This window comes from Oncorhynchus gorbuscha, linkage group LG11, assembly GCF_021184085.1.
Source record: "Oncorhynchus gorbuscha isolate QuinsamMale2020 ecotype Even-year linkage group LG11, OgorEven_v1.0, whole genome shotgun sequence".
Taxonomy (NCBI): Eukaryota; Metazoa; Chordata; class Actinopteri; order Salmoniformes; family Salmonidae; genus Oncorhynchus; species Oncorhynchus gorbuscha.
The window spans coordinates 2,725,989-2,751,568 of NC_060183.1; the positions used below are offsets into that span (position 1 = coordinate 2,725,989).

A 25,580-nucleotide genomic window follows, 5' to 3' on the forward strand; every position below is an offset into this window, starting at 1 on the left:
AGTTCTGGTCCTTATATAACTACACAACTCTTCTTCTTCTTTAGTTCTGGTCCTTATATAACTACACAACCCTTCTTCTTCTTTAGTTCTGGTCCTTATATAACTACACAACTCTTCTTCTTCTTTAGTTCTGGTCCTTATATAACTACACAACTCTTCTTCTTCTTTAGTTCTGGTCCTTATATAACTACACAACTCTTCTTCTTCTTTAGTTCTGGTCCTTATATAACTACACAACTCTTCTTCTTCTTTAGTTCTGGTCCTTATATAACTACACAACTCTTCTTCTTCTTCTTTAGTTCTGGTCCTTATATAACTACACAACTCTTCTTCTTTTTAGTTCTGGTCCTTATATAACTACACAACTCTTCTTCTTTAGTTCTGGTCCTTATATAACTACACAACTCTTCTTCTTTAGTTCTGGTCCTTATATAACTACACAACTCTTCTTCTTCTTTAGTTCTGGTCCTTATATAACTACACAACTCTTCTTCTTTAGTTCTGGTCCTTATATAACTACACAACTCTTCTTCTTCTTCTTTAGTTCTGGTCCTTATATAACTACACAACTCTTCTTCTTTTTAGTTCTGGTCCTTATATAACTACACAACTCTTCTTCTTCTTCTTTAGTTCTGGTCCTTATATAACTACACAACTCTTCTTCTTCTTCTTTAGTTCTGGTCCTTATATAACTACACAACTCTTCTTCTTCTTTAGTTCTGGTCCTTATATAACTACACAACTCTTCTTCTTTTTAGTTCTGGTCCTTATATAACTACACAACTCTTCTTCTTCTTTAGTTCTGGTCCTTATATAACTACACAACTCTTCTTCTTCTTTAGTTCTGGTCCTTATATAACTACACAACTCTTCTTCTTCTTTAGTTCTGGTCCTTATATAACTACACAACTCTTCTTCTTCTTTAGTTCTGGTCCTTATATAACTACACAACTCTTCTTCTTTAGTTCTTAACTAGTTCTGGTCCTTATATAACTACACAACTCTTCTTCTTCTTCTTTAGTTCTGGTCCTTATATAACTACACAACTCTTCTTCTTTAGTTCTGGTCCTTATATAACTACACAACTCTTCTTCTTTAGTTCTGGTCCTTATATAACTACACAACTCTTCTTCTTTAGTTCTGGTCCTTATATAACTACACAACTCTTCTTCTTCTTCTTTAGTTCTGGTCCTTATATAACTACACAACTCTTCTTCTTTAGTTCTGGTCCTTATATAACTACACAACCCTTCTTCTTCTTCTTTAGTTCTGGTCCTTATATAACTACACAACTCTTCTTCTTCTTCTTTAGTTCTGGTCCTTATATAACTACACAACTCTTCTTCTTCTTCTTTAGTTCTGGTCCTTATATAACTACACAACTCTTCTTCTTTAGTTCTGGTCCTTATATAACTACACAACTCTTCTTCTTCTTTAGTTCTGGTCCTTATATAACTACACAACTCTTCTTCTTTTTAGTTCTGGTCCTTATATAACTACACAACTCTTCTTCTTCTTTAGTTCTGGTCCTTATATAACTACACAACTCTTCTTCTTCTTTAGTTCTGGTCCTTATATAACTACACAACTCTTCTTTCTTCTTTAGTTCTTCTTTAGTTCTGGTCCTTATATAACTACACAACTCTTCTTCTTCTTTAGTTCTGGTCCTTATATAACTACACAACTCTTCTTCTTTTTAGTTCTGGTCCTTATATAACTACACAACTCTTCTTCTTTTTAGTTCTGGTCCTTATATAACTACACAACTCTTCTTCTTCTTTAGTTCTGGTCCTTATATAACTACACAACTCTTCTTCTTTTTAGTTCTGGTCCTTATATAACTACACAACTCTTCTTCTTTTTTCTTCTTTAGTTCTGGTCCTTATATAACTACACAACTCTTTCTTCTTCTTTAGTTCTGGTCCTTATATAACTACACAACTCTTCTTCTTCTTTAGTTCTGGTCCTTATATAACTACACAACTCTTCTTCTTCTTTAGTTCTGGTCTTTATAACTACACAACTCTTCTTCTTCTTTCGTTCTGGTCCTTATATAACTACACAACTCTTCTTCTTCTTTCGTTCTGGTCCTTATATAACTACACAACTCTTCTTCTTCTTTAGTTCTGGTCCTTATATAACTACACAACTCTTCTTCTTTTGTTATAGTCCTTATATAACTACACAACTCTTCTTCTTTAGTTCTGGTCCTTATATAACTACACAACTCTTCTTCTTTAGTTATAGTCCTTATAGAACTACACAACTCTTCTTCTTCTTTAGTTATAGTCCTTATATAACTACACAACTCTTCTTCTTTAGTTATAGTCCTTATAGAACTACACAACTCTTCTTCTTTAGTTATAGTCCTTATATAACTACACAACTCTTCTTCTTCTTTAGTTCTGGTCCTTATATAACTACACAACTCTTCTTCTTCTTTAGTTCTGGTCCTTATATAACTACACAACTCTTCTTCTTTAGTTATAGTCCTTATATAACTACACAACTCTTCTTCTTCTTTAGTTCTGGTCCTTATATAACTACACAACTCTTCTTCTTCTTTAGTTCTGGTCCTTATATAACTACACAACTCTTCTTCTTCTTTAGTTCTGGTCCTTATATAACTACACAACTCTTCTTCTTCTTTCGTTCTGGTCCTTATATAACTACACAACTCTTCTTCTTCTTTCGTTCTGGTCCTTATATAACTACACAACTCTTCTTCTTCTTTAGTTCTGGTCCTTATATAACTACACAACTCTTCTTCTTTAGTTATAGTCCTTATATAACTACACAACTCTTCTTCTTTAGTTCTGGTCCTTATATAACTACACAACTCTTCTTCTTTAGTTATAGTCCTTATAGAACTACACAACTCTTCTTCTTTAGTTATAGTCCTTATATAACTACACAACTCTTCTTCTTTAGTTATAGTCCTTATAGAACTACACAACTCTTCTTCTTTAGTTATAGTCCTTATATAACTACACAACTCTTCTTCTTCTTTAGTTCTGGTCCTTATATAACTACACAACTCTTCTTCTTCTTTAGTTCTGGTCCTTATATAACTACACAACTCTTCTTCTTTAGTTATAGTCCTTATATAACTACACAACTCTTCTTCTTCTTTAGTTCTGGTCCTTATATAACTACACAACTCTTCTTCTTCTTTAGTTCTGGTCCTTATATAACTACACAACTCTTCTTCTTTAGTTCTGGTCCTTATATAACTACACAACTCTTCTTCTTCTTTCGTTCTGGTCCTTATATAACTACACAACTCTTCTTCTTCTTTCGTTCTGGTCCTTATATAACTACACAACTCTTCTTCTTTAGTTCTGGTCCTTATATAACTACACAACTCTTCTTCTTTAGTTATAGTCCTTATAGAACTACACAACTCTTCTTCTTTAGTTATAGTCCTTATATAACTACACAACTCTTCTTCTTTAGTTATAGTCCTTATAGAACTACACAACTCTTCTTCTTTAGTTATAGTCCTTATATAACTACACAACTCTTCTGGTCTTATATAACTTTAGTTTGGTCCTTATAGAACTACACAACTCTTCTTCTTTAGTTATAGTCCTTATATAACTACACAACTCTTCTTCTTCTTTAGTTCTGGTCCTTATATAACTACACAACTCTTCTTCTTCTTTAGTTCTGGTCCTTATATAACTACACAACTCTTCTTCTTTAGTTCTGGTCCTTATATAACTACACAACTCTTCTTCTTCTTTAGTTCTGGTCCTTATATAACTACACAACTCTTCTTCTTCTTTAGTTCTGGTCCTTATATAACTACACAACTCTTCTTCTTCTTTAGTTCTGGTCCTTATATAACTACACAACTCTTCTTCTTTAGTTATAGTCCTTATATAACTACACAACTCTTCTTCTTTAGTTCTGGTCCTTATATAACTACACAACTCTTCTTCTTTAGTTATAGTCCTTATAGAACTACACAACTCTTCTTCTTTAGTTATAGTCCTTATATAACTACACAACTCTTCTTCTTTAGTTATAGTCCTTATAGAACTACACAACTCTTCTTCTTTAGTTATAGTCCTTATATAACTACACAACTCTTCTTCTTTAGTTATAGTCCTTATATAACTACTAGAGATCCCCAAACAACAATCATCAACCACTGCAGAACCAGATGGTATCAGATAAAACTACGTCTATCTATGTGCTGAGAGATCCAATGAAAACATGACCCATTCAACTCACAGGTGACCAAGTACACATTGGAGGTAGTTGAGGTTAAGGAGCCCCCCCCTCCCTCCCTCCCTCGCTGACCCATTCAACTCACAGGTGACCAAGTACACATTGGAGGTAGTTGAGGTTAAGGAGCCCCCCCCTCCCTCCCTCCCTCCCTCCCTCGCTGACCCATTCAACTCACAGGTGACCAAGAACACATTGGAGGTAGTTGAGGTTAAGGAGCCCCCTCCCCCTCCCTCCCTCCCTCGCTGACCCATTCAACTCACAGGTGACCAAGAACACATTGGAGGTAGTTGAGGTTAAGGAGCCCCCTCCCCCTCCCTCCCTCGCTGACCCATTCAACTCACAGGTGACCAAGAACACATTGGAGGTAGTTGAGGTTAAGGAGCCCCCCCTCCCTCCCTCGCTGACCCATTCAACTCACAGGTGACCAAGAACACATTGGAGGTAGTTGAGGTTAAGGAGCCCCCCCCCTCCCTCGCTGACCCATTCAACTCACAGGTGACCAAGTACACATTGGAGGTAGTTGAGGTTAAGGAGCCCCCTTCCTCCCTCGCTGACCCATTCAACTCACAGGTGACCAAGTACACATTGGAGGTAGTTGAGGTTAAGGAGCCCCCCCCCCTCCCTCCCTCGCTGACCCATTCAACTCACAGGTGACCAAGTACACATTGGAGGTAGTTGAGGTTAAGGAGCCCCCTTCCTCCCTCGCTGACCCATTCAACTCACAGGTGACCAAGTACACATTGGAGGTAGTTGAGGTTAAGGAGCCCCCCCCTCCCTCCTCGCTGACCCATTCAACTCACAGGTGACCAAGTACACATTGGAGGTAGTTGAGGTTAAGGAGCCCCCTTCCTCCCTCGCTGACCCATTCAACTCACAGGTGACCAAGAACACATTGGAGGTAGTTGAGGTTAAGGAGCCCCCTCCCCTCCCTCGCTGACCCATTCAACTCACAGGTGACCAAGTACACATTGGAGGTAGTTGAGGTTAAGGAGCCCCCTTCCTCCCTCGCTGACCCATTCAACTCACAGGTGACCAAGAACACATTGGAGGTAGTTGAGGTTAAGGAGCCCCCCCCCCTCCCTCGCTACATAAAGTGGTCCTTCTGTAGCTCAGTTGGTAGAGCATGGAGTAACGCCAGGGTAGTGGGTTCGATCCCCGGGACCACCCATACGTAGAATGTATGCACACATGACTGTAAGTCGCTTTGGATAAAAGCGTCTGCTAAATGGCATATATTATATTATTATATTATTATTATATTATATTATTATATTATTATTATTATTATTATTATTATTTATTATATATTATTAAGTGATGAATCCAATCAAACCATTACATGTTGAGTTAGTTGTGTACTAGGAGTTGAGTTAGTTGTGTACTAGGAGTTGAGTTAGTTGTGTACTAGGAGTTGAGTTAGTTGTGTACTAGGAGTTGAGTTAGTTGTGTACTAGGAGTTGAGTTAGTTGTGTACTAGGAGTTGAGTTAGTTGTGTACTAGGAGTTGAGTTAGTTGTGTACTAGGAGTTGAGTTAGTTGTGTACTAGGAGTTGAGTTAGTTGTGTACTAGGAGTTGAGTTAGTTGTGTACTAGGAGTTGAGTTAGTTGTGTACTAGGAGTTGAGTTAGTTGTGTACTAGGAGTTGAGTTAGTTGTGTACTAGGAGTTGAGTTAGTTGTGTACTAGGAGTTGAGTTAGTTGTGTAGTTGAGTTGTGTGTACTAGGAGTTGAGTTAGTTGTGTACTAGGAGTTGAGTTAGTTGTGTACTAGGAGTTGAGTTAGTTGTGTACTAGGAGTTGAGTTAGTTGTACTAGGAGTTGAGTTAGTTGTGTACTAGGAGTTGAGTTGAGTTAGTTAGTTGTACTAGGAGTTGAGTTAGTTGTGTACTAGGAGTTGAGTTAGTTGTGTACTAGGAGTTGAGTTAGTTGTGTACTAGAGTTAGTTGAGTTAGTTGTGTACTAGGAGTTGAGTTAGTTGTGTACTAGGAGTTGAGTTAGTTGTGTACTAGGAGTTGAGTTAGTTGTGTACTAGGAGTTGAGTTAGTTGTGTACTAGGAGTTGAGTTAGTTGTGTACTAGGAGTTGAGTTAGTTGTGTACTAGGAGTTGAGTTAGTTGTGTACTAGGAGTTGAGTTAGTTGTGTACTAGGAGTTGAGTTAGTTGTGTACTAGGAGTTGAGTTAGTTGTGTACTAGGAGTTGAGTTAGTTGTGTACTAGGAGTTGAGTTAGTTGTGTACTAGGAGTTGAGTTAGTTGTGTACTAGGAGTTGAGTTAGTTGTGTACTAGGAGTTGAATTAGTTGTGTACAAGGAGGTGAGTTAGTTGTGGTAGACTGGTCTGTCTGACTGGTGCCTGTTATAGCAACAGAGATAGACTATTTATTTTCCCATCATGCATTTGGAAAGTGTGAAACTGTGAACCAATACGGAGAGAGAGGAGGAAGAGCGGAGCCGTTCCCCCTTGTTGTGGGGCGGTGCAGCTGCAGAGAAAGAATATGGTGTTAGAGGACAGACAGAGGAGCAGGAACCACACAACCAGGAGGTGGTGAGGAGGACGAGGGAGAGGTGAAGAGGAGAGGGGATAGAGAGGTGAGGAGGAGGGGGAAAGGTGAGGAGGAGGGGATAGAGAGGTGAGGAGGAGGGGGAAAGGTGAGGAGGAGGATGAGAGGTGAGGAGGAGGAGGGAGAGGTGAAGAGGAGAGGGGATAGAGAGGTGAGGAGGAGGGGGAAAGGTGAGGAGGAGGGGATGGAGAGGTGAGGAGGAGGGGGAAAGGTGAGGAGGAGGATGAGAGGTGAGGAGGACGAGGGAGAGGTGAAGAGGAGAGGGGAGGGAGAGGTGAAGAGGAGAGGGGATAGAGAGGTGAGGAGGACGAGGGAGAGGTGAAGAGGAGAGGGGATAGAGAGGTGAGGAGGACGAGGGAGAGGTGAAGAGGAGAGGGGAGGGAGAGGTGAAGAGGAGAGGGGATAGAGAGATGAGGAGGACGAGGGAGAGGTGAAGAGGAGAGGGGAGGGGTGAAGAGGAGAGGGGAGGGAGAGGTGAGGAGGACGAGGGAGAGGTGAAGAGGGGATAGAGAGGTGAGGAGGTCGAGGGAGAGGTGAAGAGGAGAGGGGATAGAGAGGTGAGGAGGAGGGGGAAAGGTGAGGAGGAGGGGATAGAGAGGTGAGGAGGAGGGGGAAAGGTGAGGAGGAGGGGATAGAGAGGTGAGGAGGACGAGGGAGAGGTGAAGAGGAGAGGGGATAGAGAGGTGAGGAGGAGGGGGAAAGGTGAGGAGGAGGATGAGAGGTGAGGAGGAGGATGAGAGGTGAGGAGGAGGATGAGAGGTGAGGAGGACGAGGGAGAGGGGATAGAGAGGTGAGGAGGACGAGGGAGAGGTGAAGAGGAGAGGGGATAGAGAGGTGAGGAGGAGGGGGAAAGGTGAGGAGGAGGATGAGAGGTGAGGAGGAGGGGGAAAGGTGAGGAGGAGGGGATAGAGAGGTGAGGAGGAGGATGAGAGGTGAGGAGGAGGGGGGAGCGTTGCATCCTGGGATACCTTCTGAGCGCCTGAGAACGCGTGGTAGAAGCTAGACACGTAGGTCATGATGGCCTTTTCATCTGGGCGGGCTGTGCCTACGATGTCTGTGGAGAGAGAGGGTGGATGGGGGGGGGGGTGGATGAATGAGGAAAGGGAGAAGGGGGTATGGTAATGATCATGTTAAACACAACAGATACATGACATGTCGTAAAGACTGGGGGTGAATGGTAAACACACCCTATTCTCTACATACAGTATACTACACAACAGACAAAATGAGTCAAGACCATAGAGTTGAAATAGAGGGCGGATCTTTGCAATAATAGCTTCGGTGACAGCAGAGCCTTCAGAAAGTATTCACACACCCTCTTGACTTTTCCCACATTGTGTTACAGCCTGAATTTAAAATGTTTTAAGATTAGATTTTGTGTCACTGGTCTACATACAATAATACCCCGTAATGTCAAAGTGGAATTATGTTTTATTTTTTTTTATTTTTATGAGTGTTCTGATTTTATTTGAGACCTCCTGCTCTATCCACCTCTATGGTAAAGAACCTCCACCCCACGACGACAGCTTGATAAACAGGATAATAATATCCAGGAAGAGAAGCGCCACTTTGGGTCACTCCAGACAGGGTGCTATTCTAGGGAAAATTCTAGAAAAAAAACCACTCACTCACTCACTCACTCACTCACTCACTCACTCACTCACTCACTCACTCACTCACTCACTCTCTCAAGGCAAGAGGAACGGAATAGAGAGAGCAGTCTGTCATCTGACTGTATTCCTTTGTTCAGCTTCCTGAAAAATGAGAGGACCAGACAACCTCTGTGGGGTCAGAATATCTTGGTATAAACAAATATCACTGAAAAAAAGACAATGGTTACATCCCTAATGGGTCCCTATTCCCTATATAGTGCACTACTTTTCACCAAAGCTGGTCAAAAGTAGTGCACTTAATAGGGAACAGGGTGCCAGCTGCATTTGTATCTAGTTAAACACCAAACAACACTGTTAAGGTCATTTTTAATGAATGTCAGTCTCCACTTCCGTCTGCTTAGCCCAGTGTTTCTTCATCCTGGTTCTGGGGACCCAAAGGACATGTTCGTTTTGGCCCTAGCACTAACACCCGATTCAAATAATAAAAGGGTTGGGTCCCCAGGACCAGGTTTGGGAAACACTTCCTTAACCCTTGACCCTGGACCCTCCTGGTCTTACCCTCAGCGTCCAACATCTTAGGGATGTCCAGGTACTTCTCTGCCACGTCGAAGGCTGTGTTCAGATTAGTCATGGGGTCATCCTACAGGAGAGTGGAGAGAGAGATAGAGGTCAGGGGTCATCCTACAGGAGAGACATAGATAGAGGTCAGGGGTCATCCTACAGGAGAGAGGAGGAGGAATACAGACAGACAGACAGTCCGTCCACCTATCTACCTGTGGTACGGACAGACAGACAGACAGTCCGCCCTCCCGTCCGTCCACCTATCTACCTGTGGTACGGACAGACAGTCCGCCCTCCCGTCCACCTATCTACCTGTGGTACGGACAGACAGTCCGCCCTCCCGTCTACCTATCTACCTGTGGTACGGACAGACAGTCCGCCCTCTCGTCCGTCCACTTATCTACCTGTGGTACGAGGGACAGACAGACAGACCGGTAGAGGGACAGACAGACAGACAGGTAGAGGGACAGACAGGTAGAGGGACAGACAGGTAGAGGGACAGACAGACATGTAGGCAGACAGACAGGTAGAGAGACAGGTACACAGACCGGTAGACATACTGTCACGCCCTGATCTGTTTCACCTGTCCCTTTGATTGTCTCCACCCCTTCCAGGTGTCGCTCATTTTCCCCAGTGTATTTATCCCCGTGTTTCCTGTCTCTCTCTACCAGTGTATTTATCCCTGTGTTTCCTGTCTCTCTCTACCAGTGTATTTATCCCTGTGTTTCCTGTCTCTCTCTACCAGTGTATTTATCCCTGTGTTTCCTGTCTCTCTGTACCAGTATATTTATCCCTGTGTTTCCTGTCTCTCTGTGCCAGTGTATTTATCCCTGTGTTTCCTGTCTCTCTCTACCAGTGTATTTATCCCTGTGTTTCCTGTCTCTCTCTACCAGTGTATTTATCCCTGTGTTTCCTGTCTCTCTGTACCAGTGTATTTATCCCTGTGTTTCCTGTCTCTCTATACCAGTGTATTTATCCCTGTGTTTCCTGTCTCTCTGTACCAGTGTATTTATCCCTGTGTTTCCTGTCTCTCTGTGCCAGTATATTTATCCCTGTGTTTCCTGTCTCTCTATACCAGTGTATGTATCCCTGTGTTTCCTGTCTCTCTATACCAGTGTATGTATCCCTGTGTTTCCTGTCTCTCTGTACCAGTGTATTTATCCCTGTGTTTCCTGTCTCTCTATACCAGTGTATGTATCCCTGTGTTTCCTGTCTCTCTGTACCAGTGTATTTATCCCTGTGTTACCTGTCTCTCTATACCAGTGTATGTATCCCTGTGTTTCCTGTCTCTCTATACCAGTGTATGTATCCCTGTGTTTCCTGTCTCTCTCTACCAGTGTATTTATCCCTGTGTTTCCTGTCTCTCTCTACCAGTGTATTTATCCCTGTGTTTCCCGTCTCTCTATACCAGTGTATTTATCCCTGTGTTTCCTGTCTCTCTCTATACCAGTGTATTTATCCCTGTGTTACCTGTCTCTCTCTACCAGTGTATTTATCCCTGTGTTTCCTGTCTCTCTCTATACCAGTATATTTATCCCTGTGTTTCCTGTCTCTCTCTATACCCGTGTATTTATCCCTGTGTTTCCTGTCTCTCTCTGCCAGGTCGTCTTGTCTGTCAGGTCAACCAGCGTGTTTTTCCCCGCGCTCCTGCTTTTTCTATTCTCTCTTTTGCTCGTCCTTCTTTTGACCCTTGCCTGTTTCTGGACTATACCCGCCTGCCCTGACCTCCAGTCTGCCTGCCCTGACCTCCAGTCTGCCTGCCCTGACCTCCATCTGCCTCCCATGTCTGCATCTGCCTCCATCTGCCTCCCATGTCTGCCTCCCATGTCTGCCTCCATCTGCCTCCCATGTCTGCATCTATCTGCCTCCCATGTCTGCATCTTTTTCCATCTGCCTCCCATGTCTGCCTCTTTTTCCATCTGCCTCCCATGTCTGCCTCTTTTTCCATCTGCCTCCCATGTCTGCCTCTTTTTCCATCTGCCTCCCATGTCTGCCTCTTTTTCCATCTGCCTCCCATGTCTGCCTCTATCTGCCTCCCATGTCTGCCTCCCATGTCTGCCTCCCATGTCTGCCTCCCATGTCTGCCTCCATCTGCCTCCATCTGCCTCCATCTGCCTCCATCTGCCTCCATCTGCCTCCATCTGCCTGCATCTGCCTGCATCTGCCTCCCATGTCTGCATCTGCCTCCCATGTCTGCATCTGCCTCCCATGTCTGCATCTGCCTCCCATGTCTGCATCTGCCTCCCATGTCTGCATCTGCCTCCCATGTCTGCATCTGCCTCCCATGTCTGCATCTGCCTCCCATGTCTGCATCTGCCTCCCATGTCTGCATCTGCCTCCCATGTCTGCATCTGCCTCCCATGTCTGCATCTGTCTGCATCCCATGTCTGCATCTGCCTCCCATGTCTGCATCTGCCTCCCATGTCTGCATCTGCCTCCCATGTCTGCATCTGCCTCCCATGTCTGCATCTGCCTCCCATGTCCCATGTCTGCATCATCTGCCTCCATCTGCCTCCCATGTCTGCATCTTCCTCCCATGTCTGCATCTGCCTCCCATGTCTGCATCTGCCTCCCATGTCTGCATCTGCCTCCCATGTCTGCATCTGCCTCCCATGTCTGCATCTGCCTCCCATGTCTGCATCTGCCTCCCATGTCTGCATCTGCCTCCCATGTCTGCATCTGCCTCCCATGTCTGCATCTGCCTCCCATGTCTGCATCTGCCTCCCATGTCTGCATCTGCCTCCATCTGCCTCCCATGTCTGCATCTGCCTCCATCTGCCTCCTATGTCTGCATCTGCCTCCATCTGCCTCCCATGTCTGCATCTGACTCCATCTGCCTCCCATGTCTGCATCTGTGTCTGACCTTGTGACTCGATACAGACGTGTTATTCGGTGAGAGGATAAACAGATAGAGGATCATTTCCACCTCGTTAGACGTGATTTGCATTAATGGTGGCAAGACTACTAAGGTAAAGCAGTAGCAGTAGCCTCACCTTGCGCAGCTTGCCATAGTCAATGAGCTCTGGACGGTGTCTGTGAATGAGAGCACAGAATCCCAACCCATCTTTCCAGCTGAGAGAGAGAGAGACAAAGAGAGATAAGAGAACATTAGGATGAATCATAACACCCCAAACCATGGCTATAGAGCAGCACTGAGGAATCCCTAAACCTACACACTATTTAAATTGACTTTGACCTTCTCTCCCTGTCCATCCTTCCAGAAGGCATTGCCATGGCAGAGAATCTACCCTATATGGACTGATAGATGAGCTACATTCATGTGCCATCAGGTCCTCATTAAAACAACAATGAGCTCCAACACTCTGATGCACATCACAGAACACATTGTTGGTCTGACCAGCCTCGGAGTCAGGACTGGTGTTGAAAGAGCCAGGTCTAACCAGCGTCTGAGTTCTCTCCTCTCTCCCCTCCATCCTTTCCTACCTCCTCTCCTCCCTCCTCTCCTCCCTCCCCTCCCCTCCATCCTCTCCTCCCTCCTCCCCTCCCTCCTCTCCTCCCTCCCCTCCTCCTCTCCTCTCCCCTCCATCCTCCCTCTCCTCTCCATCCTCCATCCTCCCCTCCATCCTCCCCCCCCTCCATCCTCCCCCATCCATCCTCTCCTCTCCTCCCTCCCCTCCCTCCTCCTCCTCCATCCTCCCCTCCATCCTCCCCCTCCCTCCTCCCTCCTCCTCCTCCCTCCTCCCTCTCCTCCTCCCCTCCTCCCTCCCCTCTCCTCCCTCCCTCCTCCCTCCCCTCCCTCCTCCTCCTCCATCCTCCCCTCCCTCCATCCTCCCCTCCCTCCCTCCATCCTCTCTCCCCTCCCCTCCCCCCCATCCTCCTCCCTCCCCTCCATCCTCCCCCTCCCCTCCTCCTCCTCCATCCTCCCCTCCCCCCCTCCCTCTCCTCCTCCTCCATCCTCCCCTCCCCTCCCCTCCCTCCCCCCCTCCTCCCCTCCTCTCCTCCTCCTCCCCCCTCCCTCCTCCTCCCTCCTCCCCTCCTCCTCTCCTCCTCCCTCCTCCCTCTCCTCCCCTCCCTCCCTCCATCCTCTCTCCCCCCTCCATCCTCTCTCCCCTCCCTCCTCCTCCTCCCTCCTCCCCCATCTGTTCAATCCCCTCCATTGTCCTCCATCTTCCCCCATCCTCCCCACTGAATCCCATTGCCTATAAAACCTCTAGCAGAGGCCTTGTCCTCCCCCAAATTCCCCTATTCCCTCCTATAGTGTACTACTTTTAACTAGGGCCCTCTCCTGGCACCCTCCTTCCCTCCTATAGTACACTACTTTAGACCAAGGCTCTATCCACCCTATTCCCTCCCTAGTGCACTACTTTAGACCAAGGCTCTATGGCACCCTCCATTCCCTCCCCTCCCTCCACTCCTTTTCCCCAGTGCTCTATAATAGGGTGCCATTTGGGACGCAGGGTTCTTCTATTACCTAATGTGAAAGTTCTGAATGTTGACATTCTTGTAGGGAGCAGTCTTCCTCTGGCACCATCCTCTCCTCCCCTCCTCCTCCTCCCTTCTCTTTCAATTAGGTCCTCCATCTTAAGACGGCAGGAAGGAACTGAATCACATTGCCTATAAAACCTCTAGCAGAGGCCTTGTGTATGTCCCAAATTGCACCCTATTCCCTATATAGTGTACTACTTTTAACTAGGGCCCTATGGCACCCTATTCCCTATATAGGGGACTACTTTAGAAAGGGGAAGATGGCACCCTATTCCCTATATAGTGCACTACTTTAGACCAAGGCTCTATGGCACCCTATTCCCTATATAGTGCACTACTTTTAACCAGTGCTCTATAATAGGGTGCCATTTGGGACGTAGGGTTCTTCTATTACCTAAGTGAGGAGAAGGGATGAATGGGAAGAGGAGAGGAGCAGAAGTGAGGAGAAGGGATGAGAGGGGAAGAGGAGAGGAGCAGAAGTGAGGAGAAGGGATGAGAGGGGAAGAGGAGAGGAGCAGAAGTGAGGAGAAGGGATGAGAGGGGAAGAGGAGAGGAGCAGAAGGGAGGAGAAGGGATGAGAGGGGAAGAGGAGAGGAGCAGAAGGGAGGAGAAGGGATGAGAGGGAGGAGAGGAGAGGAGCAGAAGTGAGGAGAAGGGATGAGAGGGGAAGAGGAGAGGAGCAGAAGGGAAGAGAAGGGATGAGAGGGGAAGAGGAGACGAGCAGAAGGGAAGAGAAGGGATGAGAGGGGAAGAGGAGAGGAGCAGAAGTGAGGAGAAGGGATGAGAGGGGAAGAGGAGAGGAGCAGAAGGGAAGAGAAGGGATGAGAGGGGAAGAGGAGACGAGCAGAAGGGAAGAGAAGGGATGAGAGGGGAAGAGGAGACGAGCAGAAGTGAGAAGGGATGAGAGGGGAAGAGGAGAGGAGCAGAAGTGAGAAGGGAGGATGAAGGCGGAAAACAAATCAATGAGAAATGAGTTAGTTAAAATCGTGCTGTGACATAGTGGTTCCAAAGGGGAAGAGGACTGTTTCTGCTGAGCCAGTTCAAACTAATCACATTTGGGATGAGAGGGGAAGAGGAGAGGCTGCAGGGGTTTTAAAAGGAGAGGCTGTAGGGGGTTTTAAAAGGAGAGGCTGAAAAAGGAGAGGCTGGGGGTTTTAAAAGGAGAAGGGATGAGGGGGTTTTAAAGGAGAGGCTGTCGGGGAAAGGGATGAGAGGGGAAGGGAGAGGAAAAGGAGAGGCTGATGGGGTTTTAGGGGGCAGGAGAGGCTGCAGGGGGTTTTAAAAGAGAGGGATGAGGGGGTTTTAAAAGGAGAGGCTGCAGGGGGTTTTAAAAGGAGAGGCTGCAGGGGGTTTTAAAAGGAGATGAGAGGGGAAAAGGAGAGGCTGTAGGGGGTTTTAAAAGGAGAGGCTGTAGGGGTTTTAAAAGGAGAGGCTGTAGGGGGTTTTAAAAGGAGAGGCTGCAGGGAAAAGGAGAGGCTGTCGGGGGTTTTAAAAGGAAATTTTAATGAGAAATGAGTTTTTAAAATCGAGCTGTGACATAGGGTTTTTAAAAGGAGAATGCCGGGGGTTTTAAAAGGATATCCTTCACCTGGACTGTTTCTGCTGAGCCAGTTCAAAAGGAATTGCAGGGGTTTTAAAAGGAGAGGCTGCAGGGGGTTTTAAAAGGAGAGGCTGCAGGGGGTTTTAAAAGGAGAGGCTGTAGGGGGTTTTAAAAGGAGAGGCTGTAGGGGTTTTAAAAGGAGAGGCTGAAAAGGAGGGCTGTAGGGGTTTTTAAAAGGAGAGGCTGCTGGGGGTTTTAAAAGGAGAGGCTGTAGGGGGTTTTAAAAGGAGAGGCTGTAGGGGGTTTTAAAAGGAGAGGCTGTAGGGGTTTTAAAAGGAGAGGCTGTAGGGGTTTTAAAAGGAGAGGCTGCGGGGGTTTTAAAAGGAGAGGCTGCGGGGGTTTTAAAAGGAGAGGCTGCTGGGGTTTTAAAAGGAGAGGCTGTAGGGGGTTTTAAAAGGAGAGGCTGTAGGGGGTTTTAAAAGGAGAGGCTGTAGGGGGTTTTAAAAGGAGAGGCTGTAGGGGATCTATAACGAGACGGGGAATCATTAATCTCTGATATTCATCTATCATGTTATATGGTATATTACTATGGTATATATTATGACATATATTCATCTATCATGTTATATGGTATATTACTATGGTATATATTCATCTATCATGTTATATGGTATATTACTATGGTATATATTCATCTATCATGTTATATGGTATATTACTATGGTATATATATATATACATCTATCATGTTATATTCATCTCTATCATGTTATATGGTATATTACTATGGTATATATTCATCTATCATGTTATATGGTATATTACTACGGTATATATTCATCTATCATGTTATATGGTATATTACTATGGTATATATTCATCTATCATGTTATATGGTATATTACTATGGTATATATTCATCTATCATGTTATATGGTATATTACTATGGTATATATTCATCTATCATGTTATATGGTATATTACTATGGTATATATACATCTATCATGTTATATGGTATATTACTATGGTATATATTCAACTATCATGTTATATGGTATATTACTATGGTATATATACATCTATCATGTTATATGGTATATTACTACGGTATATATTCAACTATCATGTTATATGGTATATTACTATGGTATATATTCATCTATCATGTTATATGGTATATTACTATGGTATATATTATGACATTATATATTAATCTGTCATGTTATATTCTATTACTTGTACATAACTTATGTTTGTTTTAGTATACATGCAAAGCCAACAATACAAAATGCATCTGATACTTACTAATTCAATTTGAATGTAAAATTGAGCTGCCTACTGTAACCCCAATAGCATTTTACTCTGCCCAAGGTACCACCGAAGTACCCACTCTTATGCCATTTACTAGTAGACCTATTGCCTCATGAGTCTTCTCAAGTACCCCTGTGGACAGGCCAAGTACCCCTGTGGACAGGCCAAGTACCCCTGTGGACAGGCCAAGTGGACAGGCCAAGTACCCCTGTGGACAGGCCAAGTACACCTGTGGACAGGCCAAGTACCCCTGTGGACAGGCCAAGTACCCCTGTGGACAGGCCAAGTACCCCTGTGGACAGGCCAAGTACCCGTATGGACAGGCCCAGTACCTGTATGGATTGTACCCATGTGGACAGGCCAAGTACCCGTATGGACAGGCCAAGTACACCTGTGGACAGGCCAAGTACACCTGTGGACAGGCCAAGTACCCGTATGGACAGGCCAAGTACCCGTATGGACAGGCCAAGTACCCGTATGGATTGTACCCATGTGGACAGGCCAAGTACCCGTATGGATAGGCCAAGTACCCGTGTGGACAGGCCAAGTACCCGTATGGACAGGCCAAGTACCCGTATGGATTGTACCCATGTGGACAGGCCAAGTACCCGTATGGATTGTACCCGTGTGGACAGGCCAAGTACCCGTATGGACAGGCCAAGTACCCGTATGGACAGGCCAAGTACCCGTATGGACAGGCCAAGTACCCGTATGGACAGGCCAAGTACCCGTATGGACAGGCCAAGTACCCGTATGGATTGTACCCATGTGGACAGGCCAAGTACCCGTATGGACAGGCCAAGTACCCGTATGGACAGGCCAAGTACCCGTATGGACAGGCCAAGTACCCGTATGGACAGGCCAAGTACCCGTATGGACAGGCCAAGTACCCGTATGGACAGGCCAAGTACCCGTATGGACAGGCCAACAGGCCAAGTACCCGTATGGACAGGCCAAGTACCCGTATGGACAGGCCAAGTACCCGTATGGACAGGCCAGGGACAGGCCAAGTACCCGTATGGACAGGCCAAGTACCCGTGGACAGGCCAAGTACACCTGGACAGGCCAAGTACCCGTATGGACAGGCCAAGTACCCGTATGGACAGGCCAAGTACCCGTATGGACAGGCCAAGTACCCGTATGGACAGGCCAAGTACCCGTATGGATTGTACCCATGTGGATATAATGCGATATAACGTGTTGTAAGCATGAATAAGCCTTTATAATGTGTTATAAACAAGAGGAAGTCAGAGGAGGACATCAACATCCTGGTACCTTCCACAGAGATGTCCTGGATGGCGAAGCGAAGGATTATGGTCCAGATCATTCCCAGGGTCATTTTAGCATTGCCGTCGACGATCTCTGCAGGAGAGGAGAGGAAAGGTTAGCCTGAGGTCACATTGACAGTGTAAGTCGCTCTGGATAAGAGCGTCTGCTAAATGACTTAAATGTAAATGTAGTGTACCACAGTCCAGTGTACTGAGGTCACATTGACAGTGCTAGTTATAGTTTCACTGTGCCATTTGATGTGTATCAGGTTTATGATCTCATTGCTTTTGAAATAACATTGATCTGACTTCATGCAGTACAGACCTCCTACATGCACTACAGACCTCCTACATGCACGACAGACCTCCTACATGCACGACAGACCTCCTACATGCACTACACGACAGACCTCCTACAGGCACTACACTGGAGACCTCCTGTGGATATAATGCAGATAACGTGCACTACACTGAAGAAGCCTTTATAATGTGTTATAAACAAGAGAAGTCAGACAGGACATCAACATCCTGGTACCTTCCACAGAGATGTCCTGGATGGCACTGCAGACCTCCAGATCATTCCCAGGGTCATTTTAGCATTGCAGACCTCCTCATGCAGGAGAGGAGACCTCCTACATGTCACATTGACAGACCTCCTAATGCACTGGATAGAGCTCCTAAATGACTTAAATCCTAAATGCACTGCAGACCTCAGTCCAGTGTACTGAGACCTCACATTGACAGTGCTAGATAGTTTCACATGCCATTTGAGTGTATCAGACCTCCTACGTTTATGATCTCATTGACCTCCTGAAATGCACTGATCAGACCTCCTACATGCACGACAGACCTCCTACATGCACTGCACTGCAGACCTCCTACATGCACTGACAGACCTCCTACATGCACTGCACTGCAGACCTCCTACATGCACTGCACTGCAGACCTCCTACATGCACTGCACTGCAGACCTCCTACATGCACTGCAGACCTCCTACATGCACTGCAGACCTCCTACATGCACTGCAGACCTCCTACATGCACTGCAGACCTCCTACATGCACTGCAGACCTCCTACATGCACTGCAGACCTCCTACATGCACTGCAGACCTCCTACATGCACTGCAGACCTCCTACATGCACTGCAGACCTCCTACATGCACTGCAGACCTCCTACATGCACTGCAGACCTCCTACATGCACTGCAGACCTCCTACATGCACTGCAGACCTCCTACATGCACTGCAGACCTCCTACATGCACGACAGACCTCCTACATGCACGACAGACCTCCTACATGCACGACAGACCTCCTACATGCACGACAGACCTCCTACATGCACGACAGACCTCCTACATGCACGACAGACCTCCTACATGCACGACAGACCTCCTACATGCACGACAGACCTCCTACATGCACGACAGACCTCCTACATGCACGACAGACCTCCTACATGCACGACAGACCTCCTACATGCACGACAGACCTCCTACATGCACGACAGACCTCCTACATGCACGACAGACCTCCTACATGCACGACAGACCTCCTACATGCACGACAGACCTCCTACATGCACGACAGACCTCCTACATGCACGACAGACCTCCTACATGCACGACAGACCTCCTACATGCACTACAGACCTCCTACATGCACTACAGACCTCCTACATGCACTACAGACCTCCTACATGCACTACAGACCTCCTACATGCACTACAGACCTCCTACATGCACTACAGACCTCCTACATGCACTACAGACCTCCTACATGCACTACAGACCTCCTACATGCACTACAGACCTCCTACATGCACTACAGACCTCCTACATGCACGACAGACCTCCTACATGCACGACAGACCTCCTACATGCACTACAGACCTCCTACATGCACGACAGACCTCCTACATGCACGACAGACCTCCTACATGCACTACAGACCTCCTACATGCACTACAGACCTCCTACATGCACTACAGACCTCCTACATGCACTACAGACCTCCTACATGCACTACAGACCTCCTACATGCACTACAGACCTCCTACATGCACTACAGACCTCCTACATGCACTACAGACCTCCTACATGCACTACAGACCTGGTTCCTCCATGGTTCACTACTCCGACCTCCTTCATGCACTACAGACCTCCTTCTAGCACTCCAGACCTGGTTCATGCACTCCAGACCTGGTTCTACATGCACTACAGACCTCCTAGATGCACTACAGACCTCCTACAAGCACTACAGACCTCCTACATGCACTGCAGACCTCCTACATGCACTGCACTACAGTGACTCCTACATGCACTGCTGACCTCCAACATGCACTACAGACCTCCTACATGCACTGCAGACCTCCAACATGCACTAGACCTCCTGAAATGCACTACAGACCTCCTACATGACTACAGACCTGCTGAATACACTGTACAGACCTCCTACAGTGAAATGCTGAATACAACATGTACTAGACCTCCTGAAATGCTGAATACAGACCTGTAGTGCACTCACAGACCTCCTAAATGCTGAGTACAACAGGTGTAGTAGACCTCACAGTGAAATGCTGAATCTAGCTGTTTCCCTGGTTCTAGCTGAATACAACAGGTTCTAGCTAGACTCCGCCCAGGTTCTATGCTGAATACAACCTGGTTCTAGCTAGACCTCACAGTGAAATGTGAATACAACAGGTGTAGTAGACCGCCCTGTGAAATCTAGATACAACAGGTGATGCCTCTGTCAAATGCATAATAAACGGTGATTTAGTTATCTCTTCAGGAAATGCTGAATACAACAGGTTTACGTAGACCTCACACAAAATACAGTGAAGACCTCACAGTGAAGTGCTGAATACAACATGTGTAGCAGACCTCACAGTGAAATGCTGAATACAACAGGTGTAGTAGACCTCACAGTGAAATGCTGAATACACCAGGTGTAGTAGACCTCACAGTGAAATGCTGAATACACCAGGTGTAGTAGACCTCACAGTGAAATGCTGAATACACCAGGTGTAGTAGACCTCACAGTGAAATGCTGAACATGTAGTAGACCTCACAGTGAAATGCTGAGTACAACAGGTGTAGTAGACCTCACAGTGAAATGCTGAATACAACAGGTGTAGTAGACCTCACAGTGAAATGCTGAATACAACAGGTGTAGTAGACCTCACAGTGAAATGCTGAATACAACAGGTGTAGTAGACCTCACAGTGAAATGCTGAATACAACAGGTGTAGTAGACCTCACAGTGAAATGCTGAATACAACAGGTGTAGTAGACCTCACAGTGAAATGCTGAATACAACAGGTGTAGTAGACCTCACAGTGAAATGCTGAATACAACAGGTGTAGTAGACCTCACAGTGAAATGCTGAATACAACAGGTGTAGTAGACCTCACAGTGAAATGCTGAGTACAACAGGTGTAATAGACCTCACAGTGAAATGCTGAATACAACAGGTGTAGTAGACCTTACAGTGAAATGCTGAATACAACAGGTGTAGTAGACCTCACAGTGAAATGCTGAATACAACAGGTGTAGTAGACCTCACAGTGAAATGCTGAATACAACAGGTGTAGTAGACCTCACAGTGAAATGCTGAATACAACAGGTGTAGTAGACCTCACAGTGAAATGCTGAATACAACAGGTGTAGTAGACCTCACAGTGAAATGCTGAATACAACAGGTGTAGTAGACCTCACAGTGAAATGCTGAATACAACAGGTGAAGTAGACCTCACAGTGAAATGCTGAATACAACAGGTGTAGTAGACCTTACAGTGAAATGCTGAATACAACAGGTGTAGTAGACCTTACAGTGAAATGCTGAATACAACAGGTGTAGTAGACCTCACAGTGAAATACTTACTTACAGGCTCTAACCAATAGTGCAATAAAGGTATTAGGTGAACAATAGGTAGGTAAAGAAATAAAACAACAGTAAAAAGACAGGCTATATACAGTAGAGGCTACATACAGACACCGGTTAGTCAGGCAGGTTTCCAGATGGGGGGGGGGGGTCGTAGGGCACCCTGTAGGTCACCCTGCCTCTCCCCTTCTCCCTGTAGGTCACCCTGCCTCTCCCCTTCTCCCTGTAGGTCACCCTGCCTCTCCCCATCTCCCTGTAGGTCACCCTGCCTCTCCCCATCTCCCTGTAGGTCACCCTGCCTCTCCTCTTCTCCCTGTAGGTCACCGTGCAGGGCACCCTGCCTCTCCTCTTCTCCCTGTAGGTCACCCTGGAGGTCACCCTGCCTCTCCTCTTCTCCCTGTAGGTCACCCTGCCTCTCCTCTCCTCCCTGTAGGTCACCCTGCCTCTCCTCTTCTCCCTGTAGGTCACCGTGCAGGGCACCCTGCCTCTCCTCTTCTCCCTGTAGGTCACCCTGGAGGTCACCCTGCCTCTCCTCTTCTCCCTGTAGGTCACCCTGCCTCTCCTCTTCTCCCTGTAGGTCACCCTGCCTCTCCTCTCCTCCCTGTAGGTCACCCTGCCTCTCCTCTCCTCCCTCCCAAACTAATCACCGCCTCTCCTCTCCTCCCAAACTAATCACCGCCTCTCCTCTCCTCCCAAACTAATCACCGCCTCTCCTCTCCTCCCAAACTAATCACTGCCTCTCCTCCCAAACTAATCACTGCCTCTCCTCCCAAACTAATCACCGCCTCTCCTCCCAAACTAATCACCGCCTCTCCTCCCAAACTAATCACCGCCTCTCCTCCCAAACTAATCACCGCCTCTCCTCCCAAACTAATCACCGCCTCTCCTCCCAAACTAATCACCGCCTCTCCTCCCAAACTAATCACCGCCTCTCCTCCCAAACTAATCACCGCCTCTCCTCCCAAACTAATCACCGCCTCTCCTCCCAAACTAATCACCCGCCTCTCCTCCCAAACTAATCACCGCCTCTCCTCCCAAACTAATCACCGCCTCTCCTCCCAAACTAAAACGAATCACCGCCTCTCCTCCCAAACTAATCACCGCCTCTCCTCCCAAACTAATCACCGCCTCTCCTCCCAAACTAATCACCGCCTCTCCTCCCAAACTAATCACTGCCTCTCCTCCCAAACTAATCACTGCCTCTCCTCCCAAACTAATCACTGCCTCTCCTCCCAAACTAATCACTGCCTCTCCTCCCAAACTAATCACTGCCTCTCCTCCCAAACTAATCAATCACCCTCTCCTCCCAAACTAATCACTGCCTCTCCTCCCAAACTAATCACTGCCTCTCCTCCCAAACTAATCACTGCCTCTCCTCCCAAACTAATCACTGCCTCTCCTCCCAAACTAATCACTGCCTCTCCTCCCAAACTAATCACTGCCTCTCCTCCCAAACTAATCACTGCCTCTCCTCCCAAACTAATCACTGCCTCTCCTCCCAAACTAATCACTGCCTCTCCTCCCAAACTAATCACTGCCTCTCCTCCCAAACTAATCCTCCTCTCCTCCCAAACTAATCACTGCCTCTCCTCCCAAACTAATCACTCCCAAACTAATCACTGCCTCTCCTCTCCTCCCAAACTAATCACTGCCTCTCCTCTCCTCCCAAACTAATCACTGCCTCTCCTCTCCTCCCAAACTAATCACTGCCTCTCCTCTCCTCCCAAACTAATCACTGCCTCTCCTCTCCTCCCAAACTAATCACTGCCTCTCCTCTCCTCCCAAACTAATCACTGCCTCTCCTCTCCTCCCAAACTAATCACTGCCTCTCCTCTCCTCCCAAACTAATCACTGCCTCTCCTCTCCTCCCAAACTAATCACTGCCTCTCCTCTCCTCCCAAACTAATCACTGGCCTCTCCTCTCCTCCCAAACTAATCACGGCCTCTCCTCTCCTCCCAAACTAATCACGGCCTCTCCTCTCCTCCCAAACTAATCACGGCCTCTCCTCTCCTCCCAAACTAATCACTGCCTCTCCTCTCCTCCCAAACTAATCACTGCCTCTCCTCTCCTCCCAAACTAATCACTGCCTCTCCTCTCCTCCCAAACTAATCACTGCATCTCCTCTCCTCCCAAACTAATCACTGCATCTCCTCTCCTCCCAAACTAATCACTGCATCTCCTCTCCTCCCAAACTAATCACTGCCTCTCCTCTCCTCCCAAACTAATCACTCCTCCCAAACTAACCATGTGTTTCTACCTCTAATCTAGGGCACGTGGTGCGTTAGTTACCCACTGAACTGGAACCAGTTCACTTCCAACAGGCTCACCACATCATATAAAACACTGACACGATATAACATCAGGTCAGGGGCTTCAAGTTTAATGGTACATAAGAACACAATACTTCAAGACAATTGTTAAAGAAAACAGACTGTCAATATGGTGAGATTAGGGATGCACTGAACAAACATCCAGCTGGGGGAGGGAACCATAAATCCTGTTCATTCCATTTAAAGATCTGGCATTATCCTGTCACTAATCCCAACGCCTGTCCTGTCACTAATCCCAACCTCCCACCCCGTCCTGTCACTAATCCCAACCTCCCACCCCGTCCTGTCACTAATCCCAACCTCCTATCCTCTGTCCTGTCACTAATCCCAACCTCCCACCCCGTCCTGTCACTAATCCCAACCTCCCACCCCGTCCTGTCACTAATCCCAACCTCCTATCCCCTGTCCGGTCACTAATCCCAACCTCCTATCCTCTATCCTGTCACTAAACTTTAATCCCAACCTCCTATCCTCTGTCCTGTCACTAATCCCAACCTCCCACCCCGTCCTGACACTAATCCCAACCTCCTATCCTCTGTCCTGTCACTAATCCCAACCTCCTATCCTCTATCCTGTCACTAAACTTAATCCCAACCTCTGTCCTGTCACTAAACTTAATCCCAACCCCTGTCCTGTCACTAATCTCAACCTCCCACCCCTGTCCTGTCACTAATCCCAATCTCCCACTCCCTGTCCTGTCACTAAACTTAATCCCAACCCCTGTCCTGTCACTAATCCCAACCTCCCACCCCGTCCTGTCACTAATCCCAACCTCCTATCCTCTGTCCTGTCACTAATCCCAACCTCCCACCCCCTGTCCTGTCACTAATCCCAACCTCCCACCCCGTCCTGTCACTAATCCCAACCTCCTATCCTCTGTCCTGTCACTAATCCCAACCTCCCACCCAGTCCTGTCACTAATCCCAACCTCCTATCCTCTGTCCTGTCACTAATCCCAACCTCCCACCCCGTCCTGTCACTAATCCCAACCTCCTATCCTCTGTCCTGTCACTAATCCCAACCTCCTATCCTCTGTCCGGTCACTAATCCCAACCTCCCACCCCCTGTCCTGTCACTAATCCCTTCCCCTGTCCTGTCACTAATCCCAACCTCCTATCCTCTGTCCTGTCACTAATCCCAACCTCCCACCCCCTGTCCTGTCACTAATCCCATCCCCTGTCCTGTCACTAATCCCAACCTCCTATCCTCTGTCCGGTCACTAATCCCAACCTCCCACCCCCTGTCCTGTCACTAATCCCATCCCCCGTCCTGTCACTAATCCCAACCTCCTATCCTCTGTCATGTCACTAATCCCAACCTCCTATCCTCTGTCCTGTCACTAATCCCAACCTCCTATCCTCTGTCCTGTCACTAATCCCAACCTCCTATCCTCTGTCCTGTCACTAATCCCAACCTCCTATCCTCTGTCCGGTCACTAATCCCAACCTCCCACCCCCTGTCCTGTCACTAATCCCAATCCCATCCCCCGTCACTAATCCCAACCTCCCACCCCTGTCCTGTCACTAATCCCATCCCCCGTCATGTCACTAATCCCAACCTCCTATCCTCTGCCCTGTCACTAATCCCAACCTCCTATCCTCTGTCCTGTCACTAATCCCAACCTCCTATCCTCTGTCCTGTCACTAATCCCAACCTCCCACCCCGTCCTGACACTAATCCCAACCTCCTATCCTCTGTCCTGTCACTAATCCCAACCTCCCACCCCATCCTGTCACTAATCCCAACCTCCTATCCTCTATCCTGCCACTAATCCCAACCTCCCACCCCGTCCTGACACTAATCCCAACCTCCCACCCCCTGTCCTGTCACTAATCC

General features: G+C 46.9%; 2 protein-coding genes across 3 annotated transcripts in view; both read right to left on the reverse strand.

Annotated features, from left to right (window-relative positions):
• The window catches only part of LOC124048039 (alpha-actinin-1-like), a 74,994-nt gene extending 61,544 nt beyond the window's left edge, over window positions 1-13,450 (reverse strand). The window contains exons 1-4 of the mRNA XM_046368412.1: window positions 13,398-13,450; window positions 11,959-12,037; window positions 8,963-9,044; window positions 7,760-7,845 (exon numbers count right to left, since the gene is read on the reverse strand). Of these exons, the coding sequence (XP_046224368.1) occupies window positions 7,760-7,845; window positions 8,963-9,035 (159 nt within the window). The 5' untranslated portion in view covers window positions 9,036-9,044; window positions 11,959-12,037; window positions 13,398-13,450. The remainder of the gene's footprint in view (window positions 1-7,759; window positions 7,846-8,962; window positions 9,045-11,958; window positions 12,038-13,397) is intronic.
• eif2ak2 (eukaryotic translation initiation factor 2-alpha kinase 2) overlaps window positions 1-25,580 on the reverse strand; it is a 192,670-nt gene that overhangs the window by 112,530 nt on the left and 54,560 nt on the right. The window lies entirely within an intron of this gene.